Source organism: Stigmatopora nigra, chromosome 6, assembly GCF_051989575.1.
Source record: "Stigmatopora nigra isolate UIUO_SnigA chromosome 6, RoL_Snig_1.1, whole genome shotgun sequence".
NCBI classification, from domain to species: Eukaryota; Metazoa; Chordata; class Actinopteri; order Syngnathiformes; family Syngnathidae; genus Stigmatopora; species Stigmatopora nigra.
Window position 1 is genome coordinate 12,803,227 of NC_135513.1, and position 26,623 is coordinate 12,829,849.

The window sequence follows — 26,623 nt, forward strand, 5'->3', positions numbered from 1 at the left end:
ATAATTTGATGCATACGTACATTAATAGGACCCCATAGCAATGATTTTATTAACGCGGGAAACCACGGCACCACATTGATTATTTTGAAATGTAGCTAAACAAGGCAGAAAAATTCCCGGAGCTTATAAATGATCAATAAGCACCATTGTTCTAACAGTTTAATGAGTTAAAGGGGGTTTTGAGACTGTGAAGATTTAATAATTAGCATGAATTTGTGGACATGGGGATTTTTAAAATCATGCATACACCTTAACCCTTTTGTAATCAGTAGTGGAATCTCTATAATCCATATTTCCCCGCATAGTTAGCTGAGACAGTTTTGCAGACATTAGTAGGAGAAACAGATTCATTAAAGGTCATTCTCCATACAAGTTTCCTTATAAATCAAGATTGGACATTGGTAATGTCATAATCAGTGTGAATTTATTAATTTATCAATATTCTACTTTGATAAGGGCTTTAGCAATGCAAACTTTCTGTAATTTATCAACATTCAATGTTTATGTGTGGGATACAAATAAAACACTGAATGCCAATAAAGAGACCTCTACTGGTGAATATGTGACATTGCATGCTATAAAATAAGTATAGATTGTAGAGCAAATATTGTAAAATTATTTATTTGTGTGCTTTCTAAAAAATCAACTTGATTGTTATGTATTTATTGTTCACTTTACCAGCACAGCATATTAATATCAGGCGAATTAACAAAACCTAACAGGGGTCCTTTAAGGGTCTTTCAGGCGCACTTGACTCCTCTCATTTCCTCGCAGCTGATTGGTCGATTCCCAGCACGTACATTTGACAAGCAAAATACTAGTAGTGTTAGCCTGCGTTGAGTTGCAACTAGCACTTCAACCATTGTGCATTATCATCACCTGGACTAACGCAAACATGGCCGAAGAACGATCCGAAAGATCCGATGGAAAGATTGTGAAAATGGAGATCGACTATAGCTCCACTGTAGACCAACGTATCCCGGAATGCGAGAAAATGGCAAAAGTAAGCGGCCGGGAAAGAGGGGCCACCACTGGCTGAGTCATGATGCGAAGTACTAGTTTCCTTGCCTTTAAGCAAGTCTTATTCGTCTCAAATGTAAAGCTTTGCTTTAGAGAATTGTGCTAAATGAACAATTAATTGTTAATAATTAAATATTCCCTAAAATTTCCATTTAATCATTGGTTTATGTGCTATCAATGAGTTTGTATGTGATGAAGCCTGCTAACATGCTAACAGTTATAGCCGACCGTACATCACATCACTAGCAACTCACTTATTTACTTGAATTGAAACTGTTAATTCTAAACATAGCAAAACAGTGTGATGTTAAAATATATATAAATATATCTTTACCAGGATGGCAAGCTGCAAGAGGCTGTGGAAGGCTTGTTGTCATTGGAGAAGCAAACTAGAACGGTGAGACTGATTTGTTAGCCTTTTTTCCATTTAATAGCACTTTTTGTGATGTTATTATCCATCCAAATATTGTCTATAACGTGCAGTATATTTGTATACTTTGCACAGGCATCTGATATGGTGTCCACATCCAGAATTCTTGTGGCTGTTGTTCAAATGTGTTATGCAGCAAAAGACTGGGATGCCCTGAATGAAAACATTATGTTGCTTTCTAAAAGAAGGAGTCAACTAAAACAGGTTGGTTGTAATGTTTCCCATTACATTTTCTAATTATTTTGGAGAATTTCTTGAGTCCGACATTGATAACAATGTTTATATATTTGCTATTGTATAAAAAATAAATGTAGGAGTAAATACCTAATCTGTACTATATCATTTTTAACAGGCTGTTGCAAAAATGGTGCAAGAATGTTACAAGTATGTTGATTCTGTGACTGATTTAACCATCAAACTGCGACTTATTGATACTCTGCGCACAGTGACTGCTGGAAAGGTTTGATACATGCCAAATAATTGACATGCTTTATTTAAATAGGCAACTTTAGTTTCCAAATGTGTTTTTTCATGTAATAAAGCAGTCATTATTTAAAAAGAAATGTCTTCTTTGCAGATCTATGTTGAGATTGAGCGTGCCAGACTCACAAAAACATTGGCTAATATTAAGGAGAAAAGTGGAGATGTAAAAGAAGCAGCAGCCATTCTTCAAGAACTGCAGGTAAGAATCTAATATTCCCTGTACATGATGGTTGCCAAATATATTGAACTATCCTGGAAAAAAAATGGTCATTCATGTGTCTAATGAGGGTCACCCATTTTTTTCTTTCACACCCCAGGTGGAGACATATGGCTCAATGGAGAAAAAGGAGAAAGTCGAGTTCATTCTGGAACAAATGAGGCTCTGCGTTGCTGTCAAGGATTACATTAGGACACAGATCATTAGTAAAAAAATAAACACCAAATTCTTCCAGGAAGAAGGCAGCGAAGTAAGATACTGACCACATGACACAATACCAAATTTGCTTAAGTAGTATTTTTTTTTCATTCCAACCAAAATGTGAAAATATGATTTTTCTCTATGCATGGATGAACAGATCAACTAACAACAATCTCTCCTGTGAACAATTTAGGAGCTGAAGTTAAAGTACTACAACCTAATGATTCAGGTGGACCAGCATGAGGGTTCTTATCTGTCTATTTGCAAACACTATCGAGCAATTTATGATACCCCTTGCATTTTGGAAGACAGCAGCAAGTGGCAACAGGTCTGTTAGATCTGCTCTTAATAGTTGCTCAATGAGTTTCATGAACAAATATGTGTGGTAAATTAATGTGTGTTTCAGGCTCTGAAAAGTGTGGTGCTGTATGTGATTCTTGCGCCATATGATAACGAGCAATCGGACCTCGTACACAGAATCAGTGCAGATAAGAAATTGGAAGAAATCCCCAAATACAAGTGAGTGACATTTAGTCTTATTTTATAGCCTTATTCTAAAAATTAATGACATTTGTGAAGTCTTTGTATAAAAATGTAATTTTGATCAATCTTCAGGGATCTCTTAAAGCAATTCACCACTATGGAGCTTATGCGCTGGGCTGCCCTGGTAGAGGATTATGGGAAAGAGCTGCGGGAGGGCTCCCCCGGGAGTCTGCCTACTGATGTCTTTTTGTGTTCTGAGGAGGGAGAGAAGAGGTGGAAGGATTTGAAGAATAGAGTAGTGGAACATGTAAGTCTAAGACTCCGAAAATACAGTATCTTTCAATTAAGCAATTGTATTTCGTCAAAAAAACTCCATCCCAAAAAACCCTTATATTTTTAGTCTTTTTATTTTTGTACTGATGTTTTTTTATCCTACAGATCGGTTACAAAAGTATTAATGTTCCTTTACAATAGTACATTAGTTACAGTGACATAATCAGAAAATAGATATGTTGCTTGAGATATATCAATAACAAATGTTTTTTTTCTCCACAGAACATAAGAATAATGGCTAAATATTACACCAGAATCACAATGAAGAGGATGGCCGGGATGCTTGACCTCTCTGTTGATGTAAGAATTGATAAATACTGCAACATTGTTGCAAAACTTCATTTTGGAATCTTTTTAGCATGAAACGAAACAAGCCAATACACACAAAATCTTCCCAAATTCAAAATAAATATGATATATTTTACAGGAATCTGAGGAGTTTCTCTCCAGTCTGGTTGTCAACAAGACCATTTATGCCAAGGTGGACCGTCTGGCTGGAATAATCAACTTTCAGAGGCCAAAAGACCCCAATGACCTCCTCAACGACTGGTCACACAAACTTAACTCCCTCATGTCGCTGGTCAACAAGACCACACATCTTATTGCTAAGGAAGAAATGATCCACAACCTTCAGTGAAACATTTTTTGTTTCTTTTTCTTGTTTTTTCTTCCTTATGATGGATGCTTTTCGAATATATATGTTGGCCAACAAATCCACAGTATAAATACTCCAACATAAACGGTGCGGTTTTTCCATCTTTTAAATTGTCTTATAAGACTGTTGCATTCTACCGTCATGCATTCTTGCAAAAGCGCCATTCAGAGTTGTTCATTTACTCCAAAAAAATAAAGTCCAGTTTGTTTAAAGAATGTGCAAAATAGTATTTAATGAGTATCAGTTGATACAGTTATACATTGTTGCAGATGAAAATACATCTTAGAAAAGTATTTACCACACTTTGTATCAGGTTACAATTTTTGTCATAAAAAATAGGCCTATCTGTTTTCTGCCCTATTGTTTTTGTGGCAAAAAAATATAGGAAGATCATTTTATTGTGCTGCTTATTACAAAAATACATTTATAAATGTGTATTAGAATAATTATGCTTAAAACATTGGATTTTGACTTGATTTTTTCAGCTCATTTATTTGGTTACAAATCCAAATCTCTCATCTCATTTTTTGAACCATTTTATCCTCATTAGGGTCGCAGGGGGTGCTGGAGCCAATCCCAGCTGACAAGGGACACCTTGAATCAAGGAGACAGACAACCATGCACACTCAAACACATACCAAAAGGCAATTAAGAGTGTCCAATCAGCCTATCATGCATGCTAACATTCTGCAAAACCTTTTTTTGGGAAAGAATAAATGTCACAAACAAAAACACGCACGTAGCCACGCGCCCTTCAACCTTCAGATCATTCCCTCCCATGATGCTTTGCGTGCGTCTGACAAGTGGATCCAAGATGGCGTAGAAAGTAAAGCTAGGTAAGTATGGACTTCCCATTTCCAGACCTTTCATTTTCTTTTCTAATTTCGGGACTGATCTGAACAATTTCCAATGCGATGCATTGGTGAAATAAAACATGCTTGAATTTGATGCGTGGATGATCGTATCATGTCATATGAATTATAGTCACCGAAACAGAAGAGCAAAATCACAGGCCCGAACCCGTTTTGTTTCGGCGAACCCAGCTAACTAACCTAGCCTGCTAACATTAACCCAGTCATCTACCACTTTTTTATTCGAGATTTCTAGTTTTGCATCCGACAAGTGCAGATCTTGCCATCAACGTGATATGCAAGCGATGCGTGTCCTTCTTAGCGACGTTGCAGTTGTGTCTGCGCTAAACACAGTGCAATGGAGACATTTTTTCAAGGCTTTGAAACGTCACCGTGTCTCTGTCACAGTCAAAATAAGTTTGTCCTACTAAAGAGAAAAAGTAAGCCCTTACTCTCACCTTTGCAATCGAATCTTTTGTTTCCGTTGATCTCAGTTACCTACAATGAGATCGGCGTCATAACATTGGCGAAATGATTGCTAAATGGTTCTTTTACTACGAAGCTAACTGCTCCGTTATTTCAGATCAGTGCATTGATGTTTATTCCTCTTTCTAATCATTCGATTTCTATAACAATCAATTAATCTAGTGATTTAGTATTTTTTCTTTTAATAACATGTACATCGGTGTTACTTCATGGTTTTGATCGTCCATAATTTGGAAGTTGCGTGTGGTGTCTGTTTGTACACAGTAATGGTGGTGCTATTGACTTTATTGTTAAGTACTACAACACTAATATAAACATGATCCCACTTAAATCATGTAAAAACTTCAATTCACACGTGGATCCACATTTGGCAACGTTTAGCATGGACTGAAGTTTATTTAACCTCACTTGTTTACAACACCATAATTATGGATCGATCATATCAACCGGTTGTCTTATTTTGAAGAACCTGTTTGGTTAGCATTGTGGCAACAATCATAATAACATACAATATCTTAAAACTATTTTACTAAACTATGCTCCATCACCCTTGCAATACCTTATGGTGGAAATGCAACCTCATGAGTTAACTCATCTGAATTGTATTGTGGTGGTGGTTGTTCACAATTTGGCTTTGGGTGTTTAAAATGAACATATAAATAAGCTGCAGAAATTAGTAGGTGGTATAGACTGTAAAAAAAAAGACATGAAACACACTTTTTCTTCACCAATCGAAGGTGAATGAGACTAAACCTCATTAGGATTGACAAATTTGTTTCATTTTGCCAAGTGCAATAAGGAGAAATTCTTTGAAATGTGGTTATTTTCTTTAATGTCAAAAGTTTACATAGCTAAAAGGTGCTTTTGTCTTTAAACAACACAAAGAATCCCAGGTGATGATGTATTAGGCTGACATAAAGATAAAATAAAGATGTAGTTGGGTATGTGTATTTAAAAAAAATGCTCAGTTTGTTAATCATTTTCCTTGTATTAGTAATTTTGCTCAAGTAATAACTGTATTATTGTAATGCGTTAGCAACATTGATATTGATGGTGGTTTAAATGCAGTTAGCTTGAAAAGGTGTGCCAATTGAATTTTCCAGTGTTAGCATTTGTTATTATTTAAATATGCATTTTTTTGTCCTAAGCTTGGTGTGTTTTAGTTTTGCAGGCGGCATCGACTAATGCAATAAACTGCCTGGGGCGGAAAAAAGGAAACTGAACCTTGTTTGGAGAGATGGTTCATTGCAAAATTTTATACAGTTCCAGGGAGAACGCATATTTCATTCACAGGGAGGAAATAACAAGGAGTTTGGAACCACGTTTCGTCCTCTGGCGGGAAATGGTTCACGTTTGTCAGGACTGACATCAGTCTTATTAATTAATTTATGTTTGTTTGGAGGTAGATGACCTAGAGGGCGATTAGATAATTGTTCTATCGTTATAAAGGCGAGGTGGTAATATTTACGGCGGTCACCCAGATGAAAAAACAAAATGGCTCGTCAAAGCCAAGCAGATTGGTGCTTGGACGTTTGGTCGCCGGTCACATCGTGACAGGGAGTTTACTGTTGAAACCAGCTCTCAAAAATATATTCATGAGAGAGAGTTTAATATCTAAGTAGTGTTTAATATCTAAGCACTGTTTAATATCTAAGTACATCTCACCAGCGACCAAAAGACCGGCGACCAAACGTCCGGCGACCAAACGTCCGGCGACCAAACGTCCGGCGACCAAACGTCCGGCGGCCAAACGTCCGGCGGCCAAACGTCCGGCGGCCAAACGTCCGGCGGCCAAACGCCCGGCGGCCAAACGTCCGGCGGCCAAACGTCCGGCGACCAAACGTCCGGCGACCAAACGTCCGTTCTCGAGCTGATTGGCTCACCCATTTTCAGAACTTGGATGAGGGAAACGTCTGGATTTAGGAAGGGGTCAAATACAAATGTATGTGTATAAGTGAGCCATGCATAATGTCAAAAAATGTGTCCCCCTTGCTTCTTCTAGAAGTTTTGTCCCTGAGTCATGGCGGACAGGAGAGCGGAAAAATCATGTGAAGAAGCCAGCAGATCGTTAGTGAGGCGGGAGTACGAGGCGGTAGTCAGTCACAGCACGGACACCTTGGCGGTCCTTGCACCCCAAGTCCAATCCACCGGCGCCAACCTCTCGCCGAGCCAGCCTTCCGAAAGCCTCCGCAGTCGTGCCCTGCTTTACCGCATCGCTGCCTTTCTTCAGTTGGTAAGTGGTATACCGTTTCAATTTTTCTAGATAAATAATAACTAATAAATCGACTTGTCGTTGAAACATCTTTATTTTTTGTATCCCAACAGAAAAAATATGATGAAGCAGATCAAGACTGCAAACATGGTATGCATTTGCCTCAGGAAAAAAATGTCATGGATCAAAATAGTGCAGTCATTTTACACATGTAGTAAAATTTTGTTCCCTATTTTTTTAAATTAACTTCCCGGATGTTCCTTCTTTCTCATTCTAACCAAGTCCTGGCAGAAGATAGGACTAGTGGAGACGGTTTACTCCAATCCAGCTTTCGCTCCATGCAGTTGGATGGCAGCCTACAAGAAGTGGCCAGCATCCTCTCTAAAGCCTTGTTTGGAGAACCAATGGTATGTTATAAGAACTAAAAGTGTGCTAAACCACTTAGGCTGGGGTATGGTAATTTTCTAAACGGCAACATAGCAGTAGCCAGCAAAGAAACTAGCATCTCTCTCACTTCTATTTGGGATTGATTATTAAAACATTTGATATCCTTTGTTGGAATCCAATACAGATCCAACTACTGCTGCCAACAGATGGCGGCCTTTCACCATGCTCTTTTTCTAATGCTATTTGTTATGTTCCATCATTTCCATATAATTGGTGTCAGAAACTGGCATTAGTGACCAAATCTATTTGATTTTTTTAGGCTAAACTGCCATAAACTAATGCCGATATTATTATTTTTGGGACGGAACAATCCATACAAGCCCCTAACAGTTTGTGCTTTGTTTTTCTCCCGTTTTCTTTTACAGAATGGCATAGTTACAAAAGACATATCCAGATTAAAGACACTATTTTCAGAAATTGAGGTCAGTATCTAGACAAGGAACCTCATAGTGAATAGATCAATTGCTTTGGACATTGTCAAAATCAAGTTGCTAATCTCTACGGATTGAATATTCTCCTTAGGCTGTAAAAAAGACTGAGATGGCACCAGAATATACAGATGACCAGGAGGAGGGTAGGCAAAAGTTAATTGTTTAAACCCAAATTTGGAGTCTGCTATAAGTTTATCATTTATTTATGTTGATTATTTCACTTTGTGTTTACTGACAGAGGTCCTAGATGGCTGGCAGTTCAGGCCTCCTCCCCGTGGAGTCACAAGCAGTGAAGAGTACACACTCTGTAAAAGGTAAAATACAATTTAAAACGAAAATAAATCATCTTTTACAGGTTTGGATCTAATTATTACATTACTTAAATTACATTACTGGGATTCTGATGATCAAGGGACACCAGGAATCACATAAATGTCCCAAGTTATTCCAAAATGTAATTTTTCATACTGACCTAATGTCCACCAAAAGTAATGTACCCTCTTCTTCAGGTACTTGGAACAGGGTCTGTGTCGATACGGGGCACAGTGCACGTCAGCCCATTCGCAGGAGGAGCTGATGGAATGGCAGAAACGTTATGCCTCACGACTCATCCGTCTCAAGCAACAGCAGGAGAGCAAACATTTTACTGAAAACTACATGGAGACACTCATAGAGAAGTGGATGAACTCATTGTCCCCAGAGAAAGTGGTATGTTACTCATCTGATACAAAAAAATCACACACAATCCTCAATACATTAGATTTGGAGTTGTTAGTACTTCATGTATATATTAAGGTGTAATTGTATAAATGTGCCTAGACTTGATTTCTTTGTAGAAATACATTACATGTTTTTTTATGGATTTCAAATTACTGTAATCAGGTATTTTACTTTATGTCCTCTCTTTTCAGCTTAGTGACTATTTGGATGGAGTCAGTGTAGAAACCAGTTCAAGCCTTTCTCTTACTGTCACCACAAAAAAATCCTTCCACTCTTGGACCTTTTCATTAGTCTGCAAGGTAAGAAAAATAACTATTTTTTCCCTCCCGTAAGGAAATATTGTAGTAGAATAATGAAAAATAATTAGAGACCAACAAACCATCATGTAAAATACAAGAAGAGTAAATAACTTGATGGTAGTTGCACTGAATATTGTAAACTTCTCATAGATGAGTTAATGTAATTCTTAAGAAACAACACAAAACAAGAACTTTAAAAAGGAAAACACACTGAAATATTTATTTTTTTGTTTTTGTTTTCCGAACAGCCTCCCAGGAAGCTCTATCGCATCGCCCTTCTCTATGATGCCCACAGACCACACTTTTCCATCAAGGGGGTCTCTGCCGGGGAGCAGCAACAAACTGTACCCGTTGCCTCTCAAGAATGGACTCCACAAAATGAAGCAGGTATGTATGGAATAGATTATGGACACTAGTCAAGAGTATCAAGTAGGTTTTATGGACTGAGAACAATACAAATAATTTCTGTTCTTCACTTCTTCATGCATTTATTGTATTTTTATTTTACTAGTCTTGACAGATAATGGCATGGACCACTGCATCTACAAGGTCACTGTGGACTTCAACACAGAGATCTTTGGCACCTTTCGACAGACCATCGTTTTTGATTTTGGCTCAGAACCAGTGCTGATGCAGCGAATTATGGTGGACGCTGCCTCTATTGAAGGTGTCTTTTATATGGACATAAATTTATATATTCATATAGAGCCATAGTCATAAGAAATGACAACAATTGAATTTCTAAAACTGGGTTTTGTTTCTAGATATAGAACATTTGATGGCAGCCAGGCAGCAGCTCTTGATGACTTCTAAACGTTGGGACTCTTCTTGTAAGACTATAGTTGGATTCACACCTAACGAGACCATGTGCGATCTGGAGCGTAGTCTTCTTGGCCGCTATCAAATCCCACTGTCTGCTGATCAACTTTTCACCCAGTCGGTTCTGGACAAGACTCTAACCAGAGAAAACTACCAGGCCCGGCTACACGATCTCCTCTATATAGAGGAGATTGCCCAATGTAAAGAAGTGAGCAAGTGAGTACAAAAAACATTGCAATTATTGATTTAAAAAGGGGAAAATCAGGAAATACAATTTATATCTATAATCTTCATTTGAATTAGATCATAAAACAGAAAGTCGGCACTCATAATTTACTTTCTCGGGCCACAAAAAATGATTCAGCAGGCCAAATTTGGACCCTGGGCTGCCACTTTGACACCTGTGGGTTATAACAAAACAGTAAAATCTAGCTATGATTCTGTCCAGTTTCTAGAAATGTGCTTTTGTGTTAAGTTTCTTATTGTATTTTATATATTATATATTTTGATTTTACTCTTATTTATTTCTCTCCAAGGTTTAACATCAAAGTAAACCTGCAGCTGGTATCCAGCTTCATGCTAACGGGCATTTCAGTTGGAGCCAAGTACGCCCAAAATGGACAACTTTTTGCACGTTTCAAACTCACCAAAACACTGTCTGAGGTACTGACTATATGGAATTCTCTGTCCATCATAGTTCTTGTTTATACAGCAGTATTTTTCCCCCACAGGATACACTAGCAGGACGACTAGTGATGACCAAGGTGCATTCAGTTCTTTTCCTGCCTTTGGGCTGGGATGGCATCAGCGCCCAGCCCCCTCCGGGAGTCAGAGAACGTGTCTATGAAGCTGTGATTGAGGAAAAAACCAAGGAATACATCTTCCTCAGGATTTGTAAAGACTGCTGCGATGAACTCGGACTACTGCCCGACAGGAAACTCCAGGTTTGTGTTTTATATTTGACAGTGTAACTCAATGGCTGTTCCTGTTTTTGTGATTAAGGGGTGTTAAAGCAGTTAGTTTAAAACAGACTACCTGTTATGTTAACTCACTAATCAGGTGGAGCTCCAGTTCCAGCTAAACAGGCTTCCACTGTGTGAAATGCATTATGCCCTGGATCGTATCAAAGATAGTAAAGACAATAGCATTCTTTTCCCTGATGTAAGCCTTGTCCCAACCATCCCTTGGAGCCCAAACAGGTATGCCTTACTGCAATTTCATATACTACTGACACAAATAATGACACTTTTTTGAACAAATAATCGTTTTCTTGCTCCAATTTATTCAAAAATCAGCATTTTTTTTAATTGATCACGCAGACACTCGGGTGGGCAAACTTTTCGGCCCAGAGGCCACATTGACTTTAAAAATTTGACAGATGGGTGGGGTCAGCACAAGATATGATACAAATAAAAAAGTGCATCCGTTAACAGTACATATGAAACATAAACAAAAAAAAGGACTAAAGTATTAACATACTCATCACTCATTGTTGTAAAAAGTATAAAGTACAAAGTCAAGTAAAAAGGAATGTATTAAGAAATATTAAAATGTCATTTTAAAAAAATAGGGCTGTAAAACAGGGCGGCGTCCTGGGGCAAATTATTATAATTTTTTTTAAATATTGAAAATTGGACAACATCGGTGGGCCGTATGTGGCTGCGGGCCGGAGTTTGCCCATGCCTGCACTAAATCATTCCAGTTAGTAGTTTACACTGTCTTTAATTAGAATGCTAATAAGACTGGATTTGGTAAGTGAAAGATGCCAAATATAGTTTGTACGCCGCACCCATACTAGGTAGTGGCTTCAAAAGGCCTAAAAATAAGCATTCTAAACAAAACCCTGATCTAAATTTGATCTTTTTTCTATAACAGGCAGTGGGATGAACAACTGGATCCTCGTCTTAATGCCAAGCAGAAAGAAGCCATTCTCGCCATCACTACCCCTTTAACTATCCCACTGCCCCCAGTCCTTATCATTGGTCCCTACGGTACTGGCAAGACGTTCACCCTGGCACAGGCTGTCAAACACATCCTTCGCCAGGAAACCAGCAGGTCTGTTCTGCCTTTTCCAACAACCTCTGTTCCACCATTTTCATGTATTTTTATGTCATTTCTTGTCAGATTGTGCAAATACCTACAATGAATTGTGCAATTTTCTATAACAGGGATACATTCCCACTATTTTTTTAACTTATACATTAAAAATAAATGAGATACTTTGCTGTTTGGTTTCTTAAACGACAGCAGGCAGTCCATGTTACACCAAAAGTCGACACGATAAGAAAATAAGTAACAAATTCAATATTTATTCTCCTTTTCTGTCTGAATGCATGTAAGATTCAATGCTGAGGATGAATTATAGATGTTTTAAAAGCCAAGGCAAGCACCGGTGGCTGTTGTAGTAGTCACATACAATTGTGTTACTCCTTGATACTAAAACTTGTGGTGTACAATAGCCAGAAGCACATCATTTTGCCACTCCTCAGACTATAGCACACTTTTCTACTTTTCTGTAAATTGTTAATATATTAGAAATGACTTTTTCCTAATATTTATGGACATTTTTTCTTGATACAGGGTTCTAATCTGCACACACTCCAATAGTGCAGCTGACCTCTACATTAAGGACTACCTTCATCCTTATGTTGAAGCAGGAAATCCACATGCCAGACCTCTCAGGTATGCACACAAGACTTATACAATTTTTAAAAGGATAAAAAAAAAGTGTATTATATCTGATAAAAAAAGAAAAATATTATTTGCTGGCCATAAGGTTTGATCAACTGCCCAAATGAACATATAAGTCAACTTTTTTGAAGCATTAGTACTTATTTTTTGTCTTTTTTGTAGGGTATACTTTAGAAACCGCTGGGTGAAGACTGTCCACCCGGTGGTCCAGCAGTACTGTCTGATCTCCAACACACAGGTCAATTTTAAAATGCCCACAAGGGATGATATCCTCAGGCATCGTGTGGTTGTGGTTACCCTCGGCACTTCCCAGTATCTCTGCCAGCTTGACTTGGACCCTGGTGAGTGACATTTTATCTCATGTATGTATGAGTATGTTAAATTATTCTGAGCAGATCGTACCTGGAATTCACATCACTGTCGAATTACAGGTTTTCACTTATGAACTTGTGAAAAAAAAGTTGTCAAACTCTGGTTGGTTAACGTCTACTCGATTTCATGTGGGTCAGACCATTTCAGATATAATATTTAGATTTTTTTTTTATAAATGGATTAAAAGAACTGGATTAAAATCTCTGAATATTCAGTTTTCATAGATCTAAAACTGTTTATTTGAGCTATTTTCACATTTTTAGGTTTTACGAAATGATTTTGGAACTAAAAACAGAAAAATAGATTAAAAATGACAATTATTGATTTAAAAGGGGGAAAATCAGTTTTTCTTATAGATCCAAAACAATGTTTATTTTAGGTTTTTTATATATATTTTTTAGATTTTACAAAATTATTTTTGAATTAAAAACAGAAAAAATGATTAAAAAATTACAATTATTGATTTAAAAGGGGAAAAAACAGGAAATTTAATATACATCTATATTCTTCATTTTAATTTGATCCTAAAACGGCAGTCACGATTTACTTTCCTGGGCCACACAAAATGATGCGGCGGACCAGATTTGGCCCACGGGCCACCACTTTGACACCTTATTAGATGAAACAAGCATTTTGGGGAAAATAACAAAAACTGCATGGGTATCTGTAACACCAATAATAAAACAGGGTTCATCTAGTTGACTAAAATTGAGTAGTTCAGTGTTCAGTTAAATTAATTTAAGTAGTGGGAAAAAAATAGGTAACAGAACCACTTGATCAGCTCAAGCTAATGACAACTGCTTAATATGTACATCAGTTGGGGGGTGTTTGCATGGGAATACCATCTGCTTGTTTAAATGTACTTTACTTCATTAGTCTACACCCCACTTCACATTTCTAGCTACGCCTGGTGTTTGATGGTGATGCAAAGCATCAGGAGGCAATGACGGCTGAATTTCCTACTAAGTCGCTATCACAAATCCTCAAAGCTGTGCTTTGGCACCCTGGAAAGATGTCTGTAGTGTTCATTTTTACTAATCACTTTTGTTTATGGACTCAAAATGGTATTTAGGATGATTTGGGTTTTTTCCTCATTAACAATAAATACTGAAATGTTAATAGCCAAGATTACAACATTCAGTGGTTGAAGATTTTGAATGAAATGGGATTAAAAAGGCTGTTTTTTTTTTAGTTTGAGTCCAAAATGCTTTTTTCAGCCAATTCGCCATTACCGAAAAATAAAGCTTCCATATAAATTTTACTGTATCTTGTTATATTTGCTATAAAAACAGAAAATAATATTGCTTGCTCTTCCTATTTAGGCTTGTTCACTCACATTTTGTTGGATGAAGCTGCCCAGGCCATGGAGTGTGAGACCATCATGCCATTTGCCTTAGCTAGCAATACCACCCGCATTGTGTTGGCTGGAGATCATATGCAGGTAGGTGGAAAGCTAAATATGGAATTTGTAACTATTGGCTGTCTTTTAATTAGTAAAAAAATAATAATAAAGTACATTCATTGGGATGTTGCTATGGCTTGTCCTACAATTGATCCCTTTTATATAATTCTATACATTTTAAATGACCAAAGCAAGCTAATTGTCACTCCTTTTTGATTTACAGCTCAGTCCATTTGTGTACAGTGAGTTCGCCCGTGAGCGAAACCTGCACGTTTCCTTGTTGGATAGATTGTATGAGCACTATCCATCAGAATTCCCATGCCGCATCCTTCTGTGCGAGAACTACCGTTCGCATGAAGCTATCATCAAGTAGGTGTGAACCCTTGGCAACACTGACATTGTTATGTTAGTGTGAAGAAGGTTTCTATAAAAAAAAGTGGCATATTTAATTCTCATTGTCAGTTTTGGGAATTGAACCCTCATGACTGGTTAAGAACAAGACAAATTCATGCAAAGTGAATGTAAATGACATTCATTTCAACTTAAAATGTCTTTTTTTTCCCTCTATTCCTTCAAAATACAGCTATACATCAGAATTATTTTATGATGGCAAACTAATGGCAAGTGGAAAGCAGCCCTCTCACAAGGATTTCTATCCTCTGACCTTCTTTACTGCTCGAGGAGAAGATGTCCAGGAAAAGAACAGCACTGCATACTACAACAATGCCGAAGTACTGAAAAATACATTTAAATTTGTTTTCCCACCTCTGATTACAGTCATATTTATTGTGACATATTTGAAGGCATTTTGTTTAGTTTTATTGTTGTATTTTTTTTTTTAAAGGTGTTCGAGATTGTGGAGCGTGTAGAGGAGTTACGCAAAAAATGGCCAGTAGCTTGGGGAAAGCTGGACGAGGGCAGCATTGGAGTAGTTTCACCGTATTCGGACCAGGTTTTTCGCATTCGTGCTGAGCTCCGGAAGAAAAGAATGCATGAGGTCAGCGTGGAAAGAGTCCTCAATGTCCAAGGTGAGAGTCTGAAAGTCGTGCACTCTAACAAAGGGAATTATAGTTTATGAATGGGAATTTCACCATTTATTAAATAACAGGGCCTTGATTTTGTTTATTTCATTTTATATTTTATTTATTTAAGGTTATAGTGAAGGGGTCGGCAACCGTTTTGACAAAGAGAGCCATAGACAATTCATATTTTCAAACATTATTCCTTCAGAGCCATACTCAGAATTTAAAATGTAAAAATACATGAAAATGTGTGGATTTTAATTCATTTTACCACTTGGAAAGTAAAAAAAAAAAGTCTGAATTATTTTGAGAACCATATTTCACTGTTGCTAATCAATGAGAGAATGTGTGCAGAAGAGCCTAATGAAGAAAAATTAGGATTTTAAAAAGGCAGAGAGCCATATACACCCATCAAAAGAGCCACATATGGCTTCTAAGCTATAGATTCCCTACCCCTGTTATAGTTAGTGCAGTCTAATATTTTTAATAGTTTAAAACCGATGGGTTTTACATTTAAGTGTCTGTTATACATGTCAACAAACTTGAAATTTCATTGAATAATGAAAATCCAGTCACTTGTAACTTTTAGTTTTTCTATTGGTGTGAAGGCCAAAGTTCAAATTTGAATGAGTTCTCAAAAACTCAGCTAAAACATTATTTCCAGGTAAACAATTCCGAGTGCTGTTCCTAAGCACGGTGCGGACGCGGCATACCTGCAAGCGCAAGCAAACGGCCATCAAGAGGAAAGAACAACTTGTGGAGGACTCTACTGAGGACTTGGATTATGGATTTTTGTCAAACTACAAGCTGCTTAACACAGCCATCACCAGAGCACAGTCACTGGTTGCAGTTGTGGGAGACCCAATTGCACTCTGCTCTGTTGGACGCTGCAGGTAAAGACATTTTTGATTGGCTCAAAAAACTCCTGAAAAAGACTTTGCCTAAAATACTGCGTCCTCACTTTCTTCATTTTCAGAAAGTTCTGGGAGCATTTTGTTTCCATCTGCCATGAAAATTCAAGCCTCCATGGCATTACATTTGAGCAGATAAAGTCTCAATTAGAAGCCTTGGAGCTTAAGAAGACCTATGTTCTCAACCCTCTGGCTCCAGAATTTATCCCACGTGCCCTCAGGCCCCTTCAAGGGCATCCATCTTCACAGGCAATGCATAGCCATCACCATCCTCAGCATGTGCAGAACGCGTCCACGAAGCAGGCTCAGCAGACACAACAGCAATCACCTCCTAAAGTAAGAGATTTCTCATGCCTTTACATGCCGTTTATGTTATTTTTCTTTGTACAGTGTTCCCTCGCTACTTCGCGGTTCAGCTACCGGGGACTGAGCTTTGCGGATTTTTTTGGGGAAAAAAATACAAATATTGCATTGAAACAACATATTTTACAGTTTTTTTTGTTCTAACATGAATTTCACTCTCTCTACCCGTATTCTATATAGTGTACTGTATTCAGGGGAATATATATATATATATATTTTTTTTTAAATAAAATAAAATTAAAAAAATTAAAATAACATTTTTTTTTATTAAATTCAAATTAAGCATTTTTGAAGGGGAATCCCTACTTCGCGGAAATTCACTTATCGCGGGTGGTCCCGGTTTCCATTAACCGCAATAACCGAGGGAACACTGTACACAAGGGCAAATAAAGGAGGTAGGGGGAAAAATCAATGATTTAGTCACAATAGCATTTCTTTTTAATGTTGGTTGATGCCCATTGGTACAGAATTAAGAGTTAGAACCCAATCATCAATAGAAAATAACTTTTATGGTTTTTAAAATAAAAATGGGGGTTTTATTGTTAATTTTCTTGTCTACCCTGAGCTAAAGGTTAACGAAATCGCCAGAGCTGCCAACCTGCTGTCATCACCCACTGGGCTTAATGGGCTCCAGCATCAGCTGGCAATAGAGAGACAGACATAGACAATTTAGCTCTAAAACATTGAGTTCTGACAGCTGGTACACAAGCTAACTTCAATTTGAGATGACAGATTGGTCCATGGATATTAAAAGCATTTTAGATCATCTGATATGTAGTTAGAACTTAGTCTCAGTTCTAAATTAGATCCAACTATACAAATGGCTGCTCATTTAACTTGTATAGTCTCTAATTTTCCAATGATTTCATTTTTTTTGTAGGGCAAACATCCAAACCACACAGATCACCTTCCACCTGAAGGATATGGTGAGTATTCTAACTCTTTTGCTCTATTTTTTAGTCAATGGAAGTTAAACAAAAATGGAAGATGTATCTACTAGTATCTAAAATATCATTTAATAACAAAAATCATTGGTATGGTTGACCCAATGCTGCACATTTATCCCTGACATGCATGGACTTGCCCAAAATGACATACCATAACATCGCAGAAACATTGTTCTTACATTCCTAGCTCTCATTAATAAATAAACGCTGTCATCAGTCACAGTGGGAAAAGATCCTTAGACAATCCCACCTGTGATGTAATCAACCACAGTACTTCTGGATCTTAGTAACCTTTAAATGTCAACTATGGTGTCCTTACATTTTCCTTGAAAGTCTTGAAAATTCAATTCAATACCCATTTAAAACAAGTATTATTACATGTGTATTTCTGGAATGCTGGATTAGTTGATTCAATGTTAGCACCATTAATAAAAGTTAGCTTGAAAGCTGAAGCCTATGCACAAATATTTTAAAATGTGGTTTTGTTGTAGTTGCGCATGTAATTTAATCCCCATGTAAACAATATTTTATCCATTTGTCTTTTAACAGTCCAACCCAACCCAGCTGTTCTAATGGGAAACCCAATCCAGGCATTCACACCACCCATGGGTGCCCCAGCAGCTGCCTTGGGCAAGTCGCCAAGTCCTGTTCAAAGAATAGACCCACACACAGGCGCAAGCATCCTTTATGTTCCAGCAGTATATGGTGGAAATATGGTCATGCCAATGCCCCTTCCTGTAAGTTTTCATCTCCTATTAAAACTAAATACAGTATTGACTAATGTGTACATGCCAAAATGTAGGTGAAGTCATTTAATAGGAGTGTGAAGCATAATAAAGCCATAGAAGTCCATTTTAAGTGTTATTAATTGGTTTGTTGTTCATATTTTTTTCTTTTAGTTGCCCTGGCCCGGTTATCAAAATCGTTTTGCTGTTGATCCACGCTTCATGAGCCACCAAGCAGCTATGGCCTACAACTTCAACTTCTTACAGGCCCAAAATCGAGGATCCCCTGTTCCATGCGGTGGGGTGGTCCATCCCTCTCCTCTTGGAGTGGGACAACAAAGTCCTGAAACAGATCTACAGTCTGATACAGTCAGAAATGGCATGTGGAAATATTTCTTTTTCAACAAATAATATACCCAATTTTGAAACAAGTTGAAAAAATAGCTCGAAATGCAATAACACCCTTGATTTTTTCTGATTTTTATTTTTTTAGGTAAATTAGAAGGATGCCCAAAAACAGAGCAGACACCTGAGCGAAAAAATACAGAAATGAAGGATAAACAGGTATTTTGCACATTAACATTTATTATATTTTGGTGAAAAACTGAAAATGTTCCTTTTGTTTTTAACCCCACAGCATATTACAAGATATAAAAATACTTTAGGGGGTTGTAAACTGAACCATAAAAAGGCTATTATTAAATTTTATAATAATTTAACTTAACCACGTCATTTTCCTCCATGTTTTTTAAATATTTCATGTTTTTGCAGGGTGATTTTGACACAAGTCAAAATCTGGAGTCACAGAATGACGCAGGGGCCGCTTTTTCCAATGTGTCCCTCCACCGTAAAGACTCTTCTGCTCAGAGACCACTCAATTATCACCTGGCACCCCCCAACCCCGCTTTCCCCCCACACCCTGCCAGTGGAAGAGCTCTCCCCCATCAGTGTCCAGTCTCCAGACTTCCTTATCGTGTCAACCAGCCTCAACACCCAGCAATGATCCAACAGAGTCAACAGCTCAGCCCTGCCTTCGCCGCTAGCGGGGGCCACGGCCCATCTTTCTTTGGCGGTCACAATGCGCCACAGAGGGCTATTCAGTCTCCAACATCAGATGCTCCCGAGTCGGGAAGTGGAGAAGAGATGGGGAGCTCCATGAGGGCTCCAATGACCCACATGACTGGTCACCATCCAAATCTATCACAACATAACAACAGAGTCAATAGCTTTGGGGAGGATGGACAAGACGCAATGCATGGAGATGGCCTTGGTGAGTTGTTTTGGATATATTTGTCTTTCCTTTGAATTACTATAAGTTCTCACTAAGGCAACGGATTTCATGTTTTTTAGATCTTCGAAGGCCTTTAGCTCTGGAGCTCCTGAACCAACAGCAGCAAGCTGCCAGGCTAGGCCAGTGGAATGAAGCAACGGGCCCTTTCCTTCCAGGAGGGGTCGCTTTCCCTGTGCCTCAGCAAATCCCTCACCTAGCTCAGCCTCGCTTTTCTCACCAGTTGGTCCGTGCAGCCAGTTGGGGCCTTGGAGCCAACATGGAGGATGAAAGTGGTTCACCTGCATCTACTGGTCCACCTTTCAACAGGTTAGATTATACATACCCTATTATGTCACTGCAAGGTTTCCTCCAGAAACTTAAAAAACTTGGTCATACCTGGCCCACCATTACAAAATTTGACGGAAATTTTGGAATTATTCCTGTGTATATTGTAAAGCTATTTTCTTTTAACAATACTTCAACATTCTCACAAATTCCACAGTTTTGAACTACTTTTAAAAAGCAAGGAAACAATGAAATTAACTACGTTGGGACAGGTTTGTTCACCTTAAGCATAAACACTTGCCTTTGCACTTTATAATGTATTTCTAGATGTTGTTAAAATATATTTTTGTAGCAAAGCCTGGTGGCCCATCAGGCTTATAAATCACAGGGGGAAACCTTTCAGTTATATCATTGAACTGTGGCTACATTAGTAACTTTTGAAGATAAATGTCATTTTAAATCCCAGAATACCTTTGTTTATCCTAATTATTTTTCTCAATACGTCTACACAATTTCATTCATCAGGTACACGGGCCTCCTGAGAGAAATCCCCATGCAGGAACCTCCTGAAAACAGGGAAGCAAATGAAATCCAACCCCCTCCACAATCTCGCCTCCTCCAATATCGCCAGTCCCGTGCCTCAGGTGACCCATCATCTTCTTTAACTGCCACTTCAAACCACGCCCCCCCATTCCCTTCCGGAACATACCCCCACGAAAGCGGACGCGATCCACTTAACAACGTCATCAGCAACCCGGCTCTGCAACAGCATCCCGTCAGTGGTTCCCTTTACAATAGCGGTTGTTACCCACATCAGGCGCCACCTCACTCTACCAGCCCCCCTCCATCCCAAGTCAAATACCTCCTACAAGAAGCCCAATGGCCCCATAGTGGAGGTGCATCTGGAAGCCCTCCACAGCAGAACCACCCCCTCAGCAATCAGACCCATGGCCTTCCGTATGGGGTGCCCATCATGGCTCAACCCAGCAGGCAGGAGCAAGTTCATTTGATGCAGCTTCACCACCACCACCACCAGCAGCAGCAGCACCACCAACACCATCAACATCAACAACATCAACAACAACATCAACAGCAGCAACAGCAATCTCAAAGTCAAGGTCAAGACCAGGAGGCCTACCACTCTTTGTCACCAAGAACATCCACAACGCCTGCCTTGCACAGTGTAGATGAGGTAAATGCCTATATTTTATTTGGCTTCATTTATATTGTTTTTGAGAAATATTGTTGAAAATTAGTATTGAAGTCTTTCCCATTTTTTTTACTATAAAAGTAACATCTGTAGTTAATATATTACTGTTATTCGGTCAGTGACAAATTTTAAAATATGTAATTTAGGGGAATTGGGAATGTTGCATATGTATGAATGAATGGTAATTGGGATTTTTTGTTTGTTGGAAAAGATAGGATGTTACCATGATTTTGCTCAGTTAGAATTGGTTCATATTCTCAAGAATGGATTTATGTCATTGGGAATAGTAGTTTTTCTTTGGTTCCTTTTCAATATCGATCTAAACTTTGTCTCCAAAAACTCCAGTATACCAATCAACTTAACGATCATTTGAATATAATTATAACTTCTCAAAGTCCAGTTTTTCCCCAAATAACCAATTTTTGCTTCTGGGGAATCTCTAATGTTACGTTAAACATAAACAGATCTATACTTGGAATAACGTATATGATTATAAGAGCATTACATACAATAGAACTGTTTCTAATCCTTTTCTTTGGTCCTTAATCTAGTATGAACCCAGAGGTCCAGGTCGGCCCCTCTATCAGCGCCGTATATCCTCCAGCTACCCAGATCAATCCTCTCTTGCCAATAGCCACAATGCAATGTCCCAGCAGTCCCAGCCTTGTGCGGGAGATAGGAATCAAGACCCCCCACATCCGCACATGCAACAACAGCAGCAGCAGCAGCAGACTCATCTCCCGCCCCCTCATCCACCTTACGGTTACCCCTCACATGAGCTCTGGCCCAGTAACGGTGGTGGTCCAGGTCCCTTCCAGAACATTCCATGTAATGGAGGTGGGACTTTCGCACATCATCGAGACCTTCTAGGTAGGCAAAATTCCAATGATTTCACAACAAATAATCATTTTTATACATTATTAGAGTAAGACTTGTTTCATTGCCAAACCACAAAGTTGAGGTATTTTTGTTTTTATGCACAACTCTTTAAAACATTCAGTTCGGTGCTCGGACGTTTGGTCGCCGGTCTTTTTGTCGCCGGTCAAATGGTGACAGAAAGTTTACTGTTGAAGCCAGCTCTCAAAATAATATTAATGAGAGAGTGTTTAATATCTAAGAGAGAGAGTTTAATATCTAAGAGAGAGAGTTTAATATCTAAGAGAGAAAGTTTAATATCTAAGAGAGAGAGATTAATATCTAAGTACTGTTTAATAACTAAGTACTGTTTAATATCTGAGTACTGTTGAAACCAGCTCTCAAAATTATATTCATGAGAGAGTTTAATATCTAAGAGAGAGTTTAATATCTAAGAGAGAGAGAGAGTCTTATACCTAAGTACTGTTTAATATCTAAGTACAGACCAAAAGGGACCAAAAGACCAGCGACCAAACGTCCGGTCACATTCAGTCCATACACCAATTTCAGCACCCCTCCCCTTCAAAAAGCCATTTCTCTATATTCATCTGTTTCTCAATATACAAATTACTGGGAAAATACACCTTCCCATTGTGTCCTCGACAGCTTCCAAGGCCCTCTGCCCGAGAGAAGAGCAGATAAAGGCAGAGTCTCCAGCAACCCAGCAGACAACCCAACACGCCCCTAACTCCCTTCAGCACCTGGGACAGTTCCCTCCCCTCTTGCCCAATAACAACACCAACCACAACAAGCAGCAGCAGCCACCGCCGCCACAGCAGCAACAACAACAACAACAGCCAACGCAGGCTCCCGCCGAGCCCGTTCAAGCAGCTGCAAATCTAAACAAAGCGCCCACTATGTCCTACGCCAGCGCCCTCCGCGCGCCGCCCAAACCACGAGCCATTCGACCCGAGCAAGCCAAGAAGAACAGCGACCCACTTTCGCTCTTACAAGAGCTCAGCATTGGGAGTTCTAATGGCAGTAATGGCTACTATTCCTACTTTAAATGAGTGTCACCCTTTACCCCTTCACCCCCATGTTATATAATACACAAAAAATATAAAACTAAACCAAAAAAAAAGAAAAAAAACTTGTTCTTGAAAAAAAAAAATAGTGCAGAGGTCATTTGCATATTGTTTCTACCAGTAGATTTGTTATCTGCATTTTGTTCCATTTTAAAAACCTTTTATTTGTAACCGTTATTCCTGTTTCACATATCTGTGAAGAAAACAAGTATATAAATATATATATATAAATATATATATTAAAAATGATTGCATTACTGGTATATATACATAGTCATTATGTATATATGAACATATATACCTATATTATCTACAATTGTATATGTACGTAATGCTATTAAAAAAAATCAAAGTATTAAAAAAAAGTTTTAAAGAGGTTTTTGGTTGACCACTTAGATTATTCCCCCCCTTGGAATTTTACTTCCATGTTGAAGTTGAAGTTTTTGCTGGTTACTAAACACACGTTGTGACATTTCAGTCAAGTTTGTTGTTTTTTTTTTTTGTTCCCTAATTGTTTATTTTGTTTGTTTTATTCTAGCTGTGGCAATGGTCAAAAAAAAAAAAGAACTAAGTGGTCAGCTGACACCAGATCAATATGGAGAATATGTATAGAAGTAGATAACTTTTCTTCTAATCTGTACATTGAAGAAAATAAATGACTGAATTGTTTCGCCACAGATAAGTCTTTACATTATTGTATTGTACACACTTGCTATTATTATTTTTTTCCTTAAAAAAAACATGTCGGACACTCTGGACAACAACCCCCTTATTATTGTTCCACTATATCAATGGTTTTCTTTACATTATTGCTCATTGTGGCTTGTAAAATCAACAAATTGGGCTCATTGTTTGGGAATAGTCTTTTTAATTGGATTTTTTACATTGGGATTTTTTAATCATTGGCTTAATTAGAGTAAGAAAAAGTTTTTTGGATTGATTAGAGTACAAATTGTTGTTGTTTTTTGTTATAGAGCAGTTCTAGATTAACTTTAAACTTCCTGGTTAAATTGTAGTTGGCAGTTCTGCTGTTTTGGATGAAAAATGTGAAAAATTGTAATGGGAAATGTGCAGTTTTTGAAGGAAAAAGGTGGTTTTTGAATGTTGCAGTCTTGTGATGGTTTGTGTATGTGATCAGGGAAGATTTTAAGGATTCTGGGAAATAAGAAATACTGCCTGTAGTACACCAATTCTTGTTTTTTTTTTTTTGGATAAAAACACTGAAGTGATGATTAGGTATGTTGAATACAGATGAGATCAAACAAAGCAAAAAAATGCACCTTATATGACAATAATGCCAACTTGCCATTTTTAAGTCAAATTCATTAGTTTTGGTTTAATTTGCTCTTTAAATACAGGTTAACAACTCATAAGTCCACATTTATTTAAGATCTTTTGGAACACTCACTGCCATTGACAAGTATAAATGTCAATTTTGTTTTTTTACAGAAGTGGAAAGTGTCCAATTTCTTTCCATTTAGTCTTAACTGTCAGCCATTTTGGAAATGTGATCAGTTTTAGATGTGATTTGTTTGAAATTTCTTGGTAATGTGGTTTTTTAAAAGGTTATGTAGGGAAACTATTAAGTATTTGCTTGCTAAGGGATCGTTTTCCTTCTGAAAAAAAGACATTTCTATTTCCAAAATGGCTGATAGGAAGAATAATGAGAATAAAATTACATTGATTCGACTACATTTCACAATTTTTTCACATAAAACCATTTTTTGACTGTTCTTAATGGCATTTGGCATTTTTGAGGGCTTTCATAGCCCAGTGAAAGTTTGCTAGCTTGTCAAATTCATGACATCACTGCTAGTTTTCTCAAAAAAATGGCTTAATAATCATATAAGGCAAAAAAAAAAACATGGAAACGGCAATGACATTATTGTTTAAAGACGTTCTCCCACTGTGCCATGATTTTTAAACTTGTTTTAATGTAAAAAAGAGATCTGATCATCTGAATCTTATGTTGTTCTTTCCATTGTATAATCCCCAATGCCCAGATTGGTGACACTTGTGTGATAAACGCATGCATGTAAATATGCATTTTATAAGTATTTACAAACCCTAAATTTTGGGCTGCATCTCAACTTTTATAGATGCTCCTCCATTGCCTTTTCAATGATGCAATTTCACAACAAAAAAATCTTAACTAAGACTCAAAAAACAATGGAAAATCCCAACTTTTTCTTGTAGATGAAAGAAAACCTTATTGTTGCCCCCCTTTTCTGTACAATATTTCCATTTATGTTGCTGTACTTCAACTTTTGTGCCACATTGCAGCTTATACTACAGTACAATCATAATTTTTTCTTTATTTTTATTTTTTGCATGGTCATTTTTGGGGGTTTTGTTCAATTTTGGGTGAAGAAAAACGAAAAAAAACAGAACTTTTAGTTCAACCCTACAAATTTCTAAGTGTATTTTGATGTGTACAACGTGACATAAGCCAGCTCTTCTTTTTTTTTTACTAACATGTCATTCAACAATGTGTAAAAGTCATGTACAATTGTGTATTGGAAGCTAAAGTTGCTCCCTAATTGCGTTTTATCGTTAATTTTTGCATCCAATGACGACAATGGAAAGGATTTCATCTTTGTTTTTTATGGGTTCGATCTTGAGTCATTTTTAAATGTATTATGGTGGCTTTTTTGGAAGAAAAAGCTGGTAAAAGTGCAGAAAATTTGCAAGGGGAGCAACTTTGGTGAAACCGGTAGTGTTTAGATGTCTTTTTTCCATCTTTTTTTCGTCGTTTGTGCTCGTCTGTTCTTCCTCGCGGTGAATCTGCACTGGCACGTCCATTCATGGCTCATCCATCATCATCATCATCCCATGTGGGTTCAAAGTACTCAATAGATCTCTTTAACTCTTCTCCATTTCAACTGATGGTGGTTATAATAAAGGATTTAGACTGTGTTTTAAAGGTTATTTGCTTTATTTGTTTCTCTATTAAAGTGTTTTTATTGAAATTGTGTTGGGATTTTTTTATTTTCTTCAAAATCGAGACATTTAAGGAATGTTTTAAGAGTTTTAGGTCTATTTTAAAATGTCAATTGATCTTATTTAGATCAAAATTATGTTTTTTTTCATGTGTAAATTAGTTTTAACCTCAACAAAGACTTATAATATGTCAAGATTTGGGTGTTTTTTGTGTGCAAATTAATTTTAAAACCAAATTATGCTGTTTTTTTTGCTGAAAACAACAATGCAAAAGAAATCATGTTTTACAAACATTTATTTTTCATGAAAAAGACACACAGAGCATTAAAATTCAACCACACACAGTTAAATAAACCCAGTAAAAACACCAAAATGTTAATACAGTGTCTATATTAATAAAAAAAAGACTAAAATGTTTGACCAGATGGGAAAAAAATATAAAAACACAAAAAAACAAT

General features: G+C 37.5%; 2 protein-coding genes across 3 annotated transcripts; both read left to right on the top strand.

Annotated features, from left to right (window-relative positions):
- The first annotated feature begins 768 nt into the window (after positions 1–768).
- Positions 769–4,046, top strand: psmd12 (proteasome 26S subunit, non-ATPase 12). The gene is made up of 11 exons (XM_077718553.1): positions 769–1,003; positions 1,358–1,417; positions 1,526–1,654; positions 1,803–1,910; positions 2,028–2,132; positions 2,251–2,400; positions 2,545–2,679; positions 2,758–2,870; positions 2,967–3,141; positions 3,390–3,467; positions 3,595–4,046. Exons 1-11 carry the CDS (start codon positions 896–898, stop codon positions 3,802–3,804), a joined length of 1,371 nt encoding a protein of 456 aa, XP_077574679.1. The 5' UTR covers positions 769–895; the 3' UTR covers positions 3,805–4,046.
- A 349-nt stretch (positions 4,047–4,395) lies between these two features.
- Positions 4,396–26,194, top strand: helz (helicase with zinc finger). 2 transcript variants are annotated; one of them, XM_077718552.1, is made up of 33 exons: positions 4,396–5,113; positions 7,162–7,392; positions 7,485–7,521; positions 7,654–7,778; positions 8,184–8,240; positions 8,341–8,392; positions 8,488–8,563; positions 8,759–8,957; positions 9,161–9,268; positions 9,517–9,655; positions 9,780–9,935; positions 10,033–10,303; positions 10,624–10,750; positions 10,819–11,031; positions 11,147–11,286; positions 11,963–12,142; positions 12,668–12,769; positions 12,941–13,119; positions 14,473–14,591; positions 14,776–14,921; positions 15,136–15,283; positions 15,397–15,580; positions 16,239–16,467; positions 16,551–16,821; positions 17,729–17,774; positions 18,345–18,532; positions 18,695–18,899; positions 19,014–19,084; positions 19,292–19,790; positions 19,871–20,117; positions 20,601–21,267; positions 21,837–22,155; positions 22,807–26,194. In XM_077718552.1, exons 2-33 carry the CDS (start codon positions 7,180–7,182, stop codon positions 23,208–23,210), a joined length of 6,117 nt encoding a protein of 2,038 aa, XP_077574678.1. In that variant the 5' UTR covers positions 4,396–5,113; positions 7,162–7,179; the 3' UTR covers positions 23,211–26,194. The 2 variants fall into 2 exon arrangements, with proteins under 2 accessions (XP_077574678.1, XP_077574677.1); XM_077718551.1 differs by having other exon boundaries at positions 4,396–4,658.
- Positions 26,195–26,623: the final 429 nt, after the last annotated feature.

Coding starts and splice junctions, on each gene's coding strand:
- psmd12 (XM_077718553.1), top strand. CDS start 896: ATGGCCGAAGAACGATCCGAAAGATCCGATGGAAAGATTGTGAAAATG. Junction 1,911..2,027: donor GCACAGTGACTGCTGGAAAG/GTTTGATACATG, acceptor TCTTCTTTGCAG/ATCTATGTTGAGATTGAGCG. Junction 2,680..2,757: donor ACAGCAGCAAGTGGCAACAG/GTCTGTTAGATC, acceptor TGTGTGTTTCAG/GCTCTGAAAAGTGTGGTGCT.
- helz (XM_077718552.1), top strand. CDS start 7,180: ATGGCGGACAGGAGAGCGGAAAAATCATGTGAAGAAGCCAGCAGATCG. Junction 11,032..11,146: donor TGCCCGACAGGAAACTCCAG/GTTTGTGTTTTA, acceptor CTCACTAATCAG/GTGGAGCTCCAGTTCCAGCT. Junction 12,770..12,940: donor CCACATGCCAGACCTCTCAG/GTATGCACACAA, acceptor TCTTTTTTGTAG/GGTATACTTTAGAAACCGCT.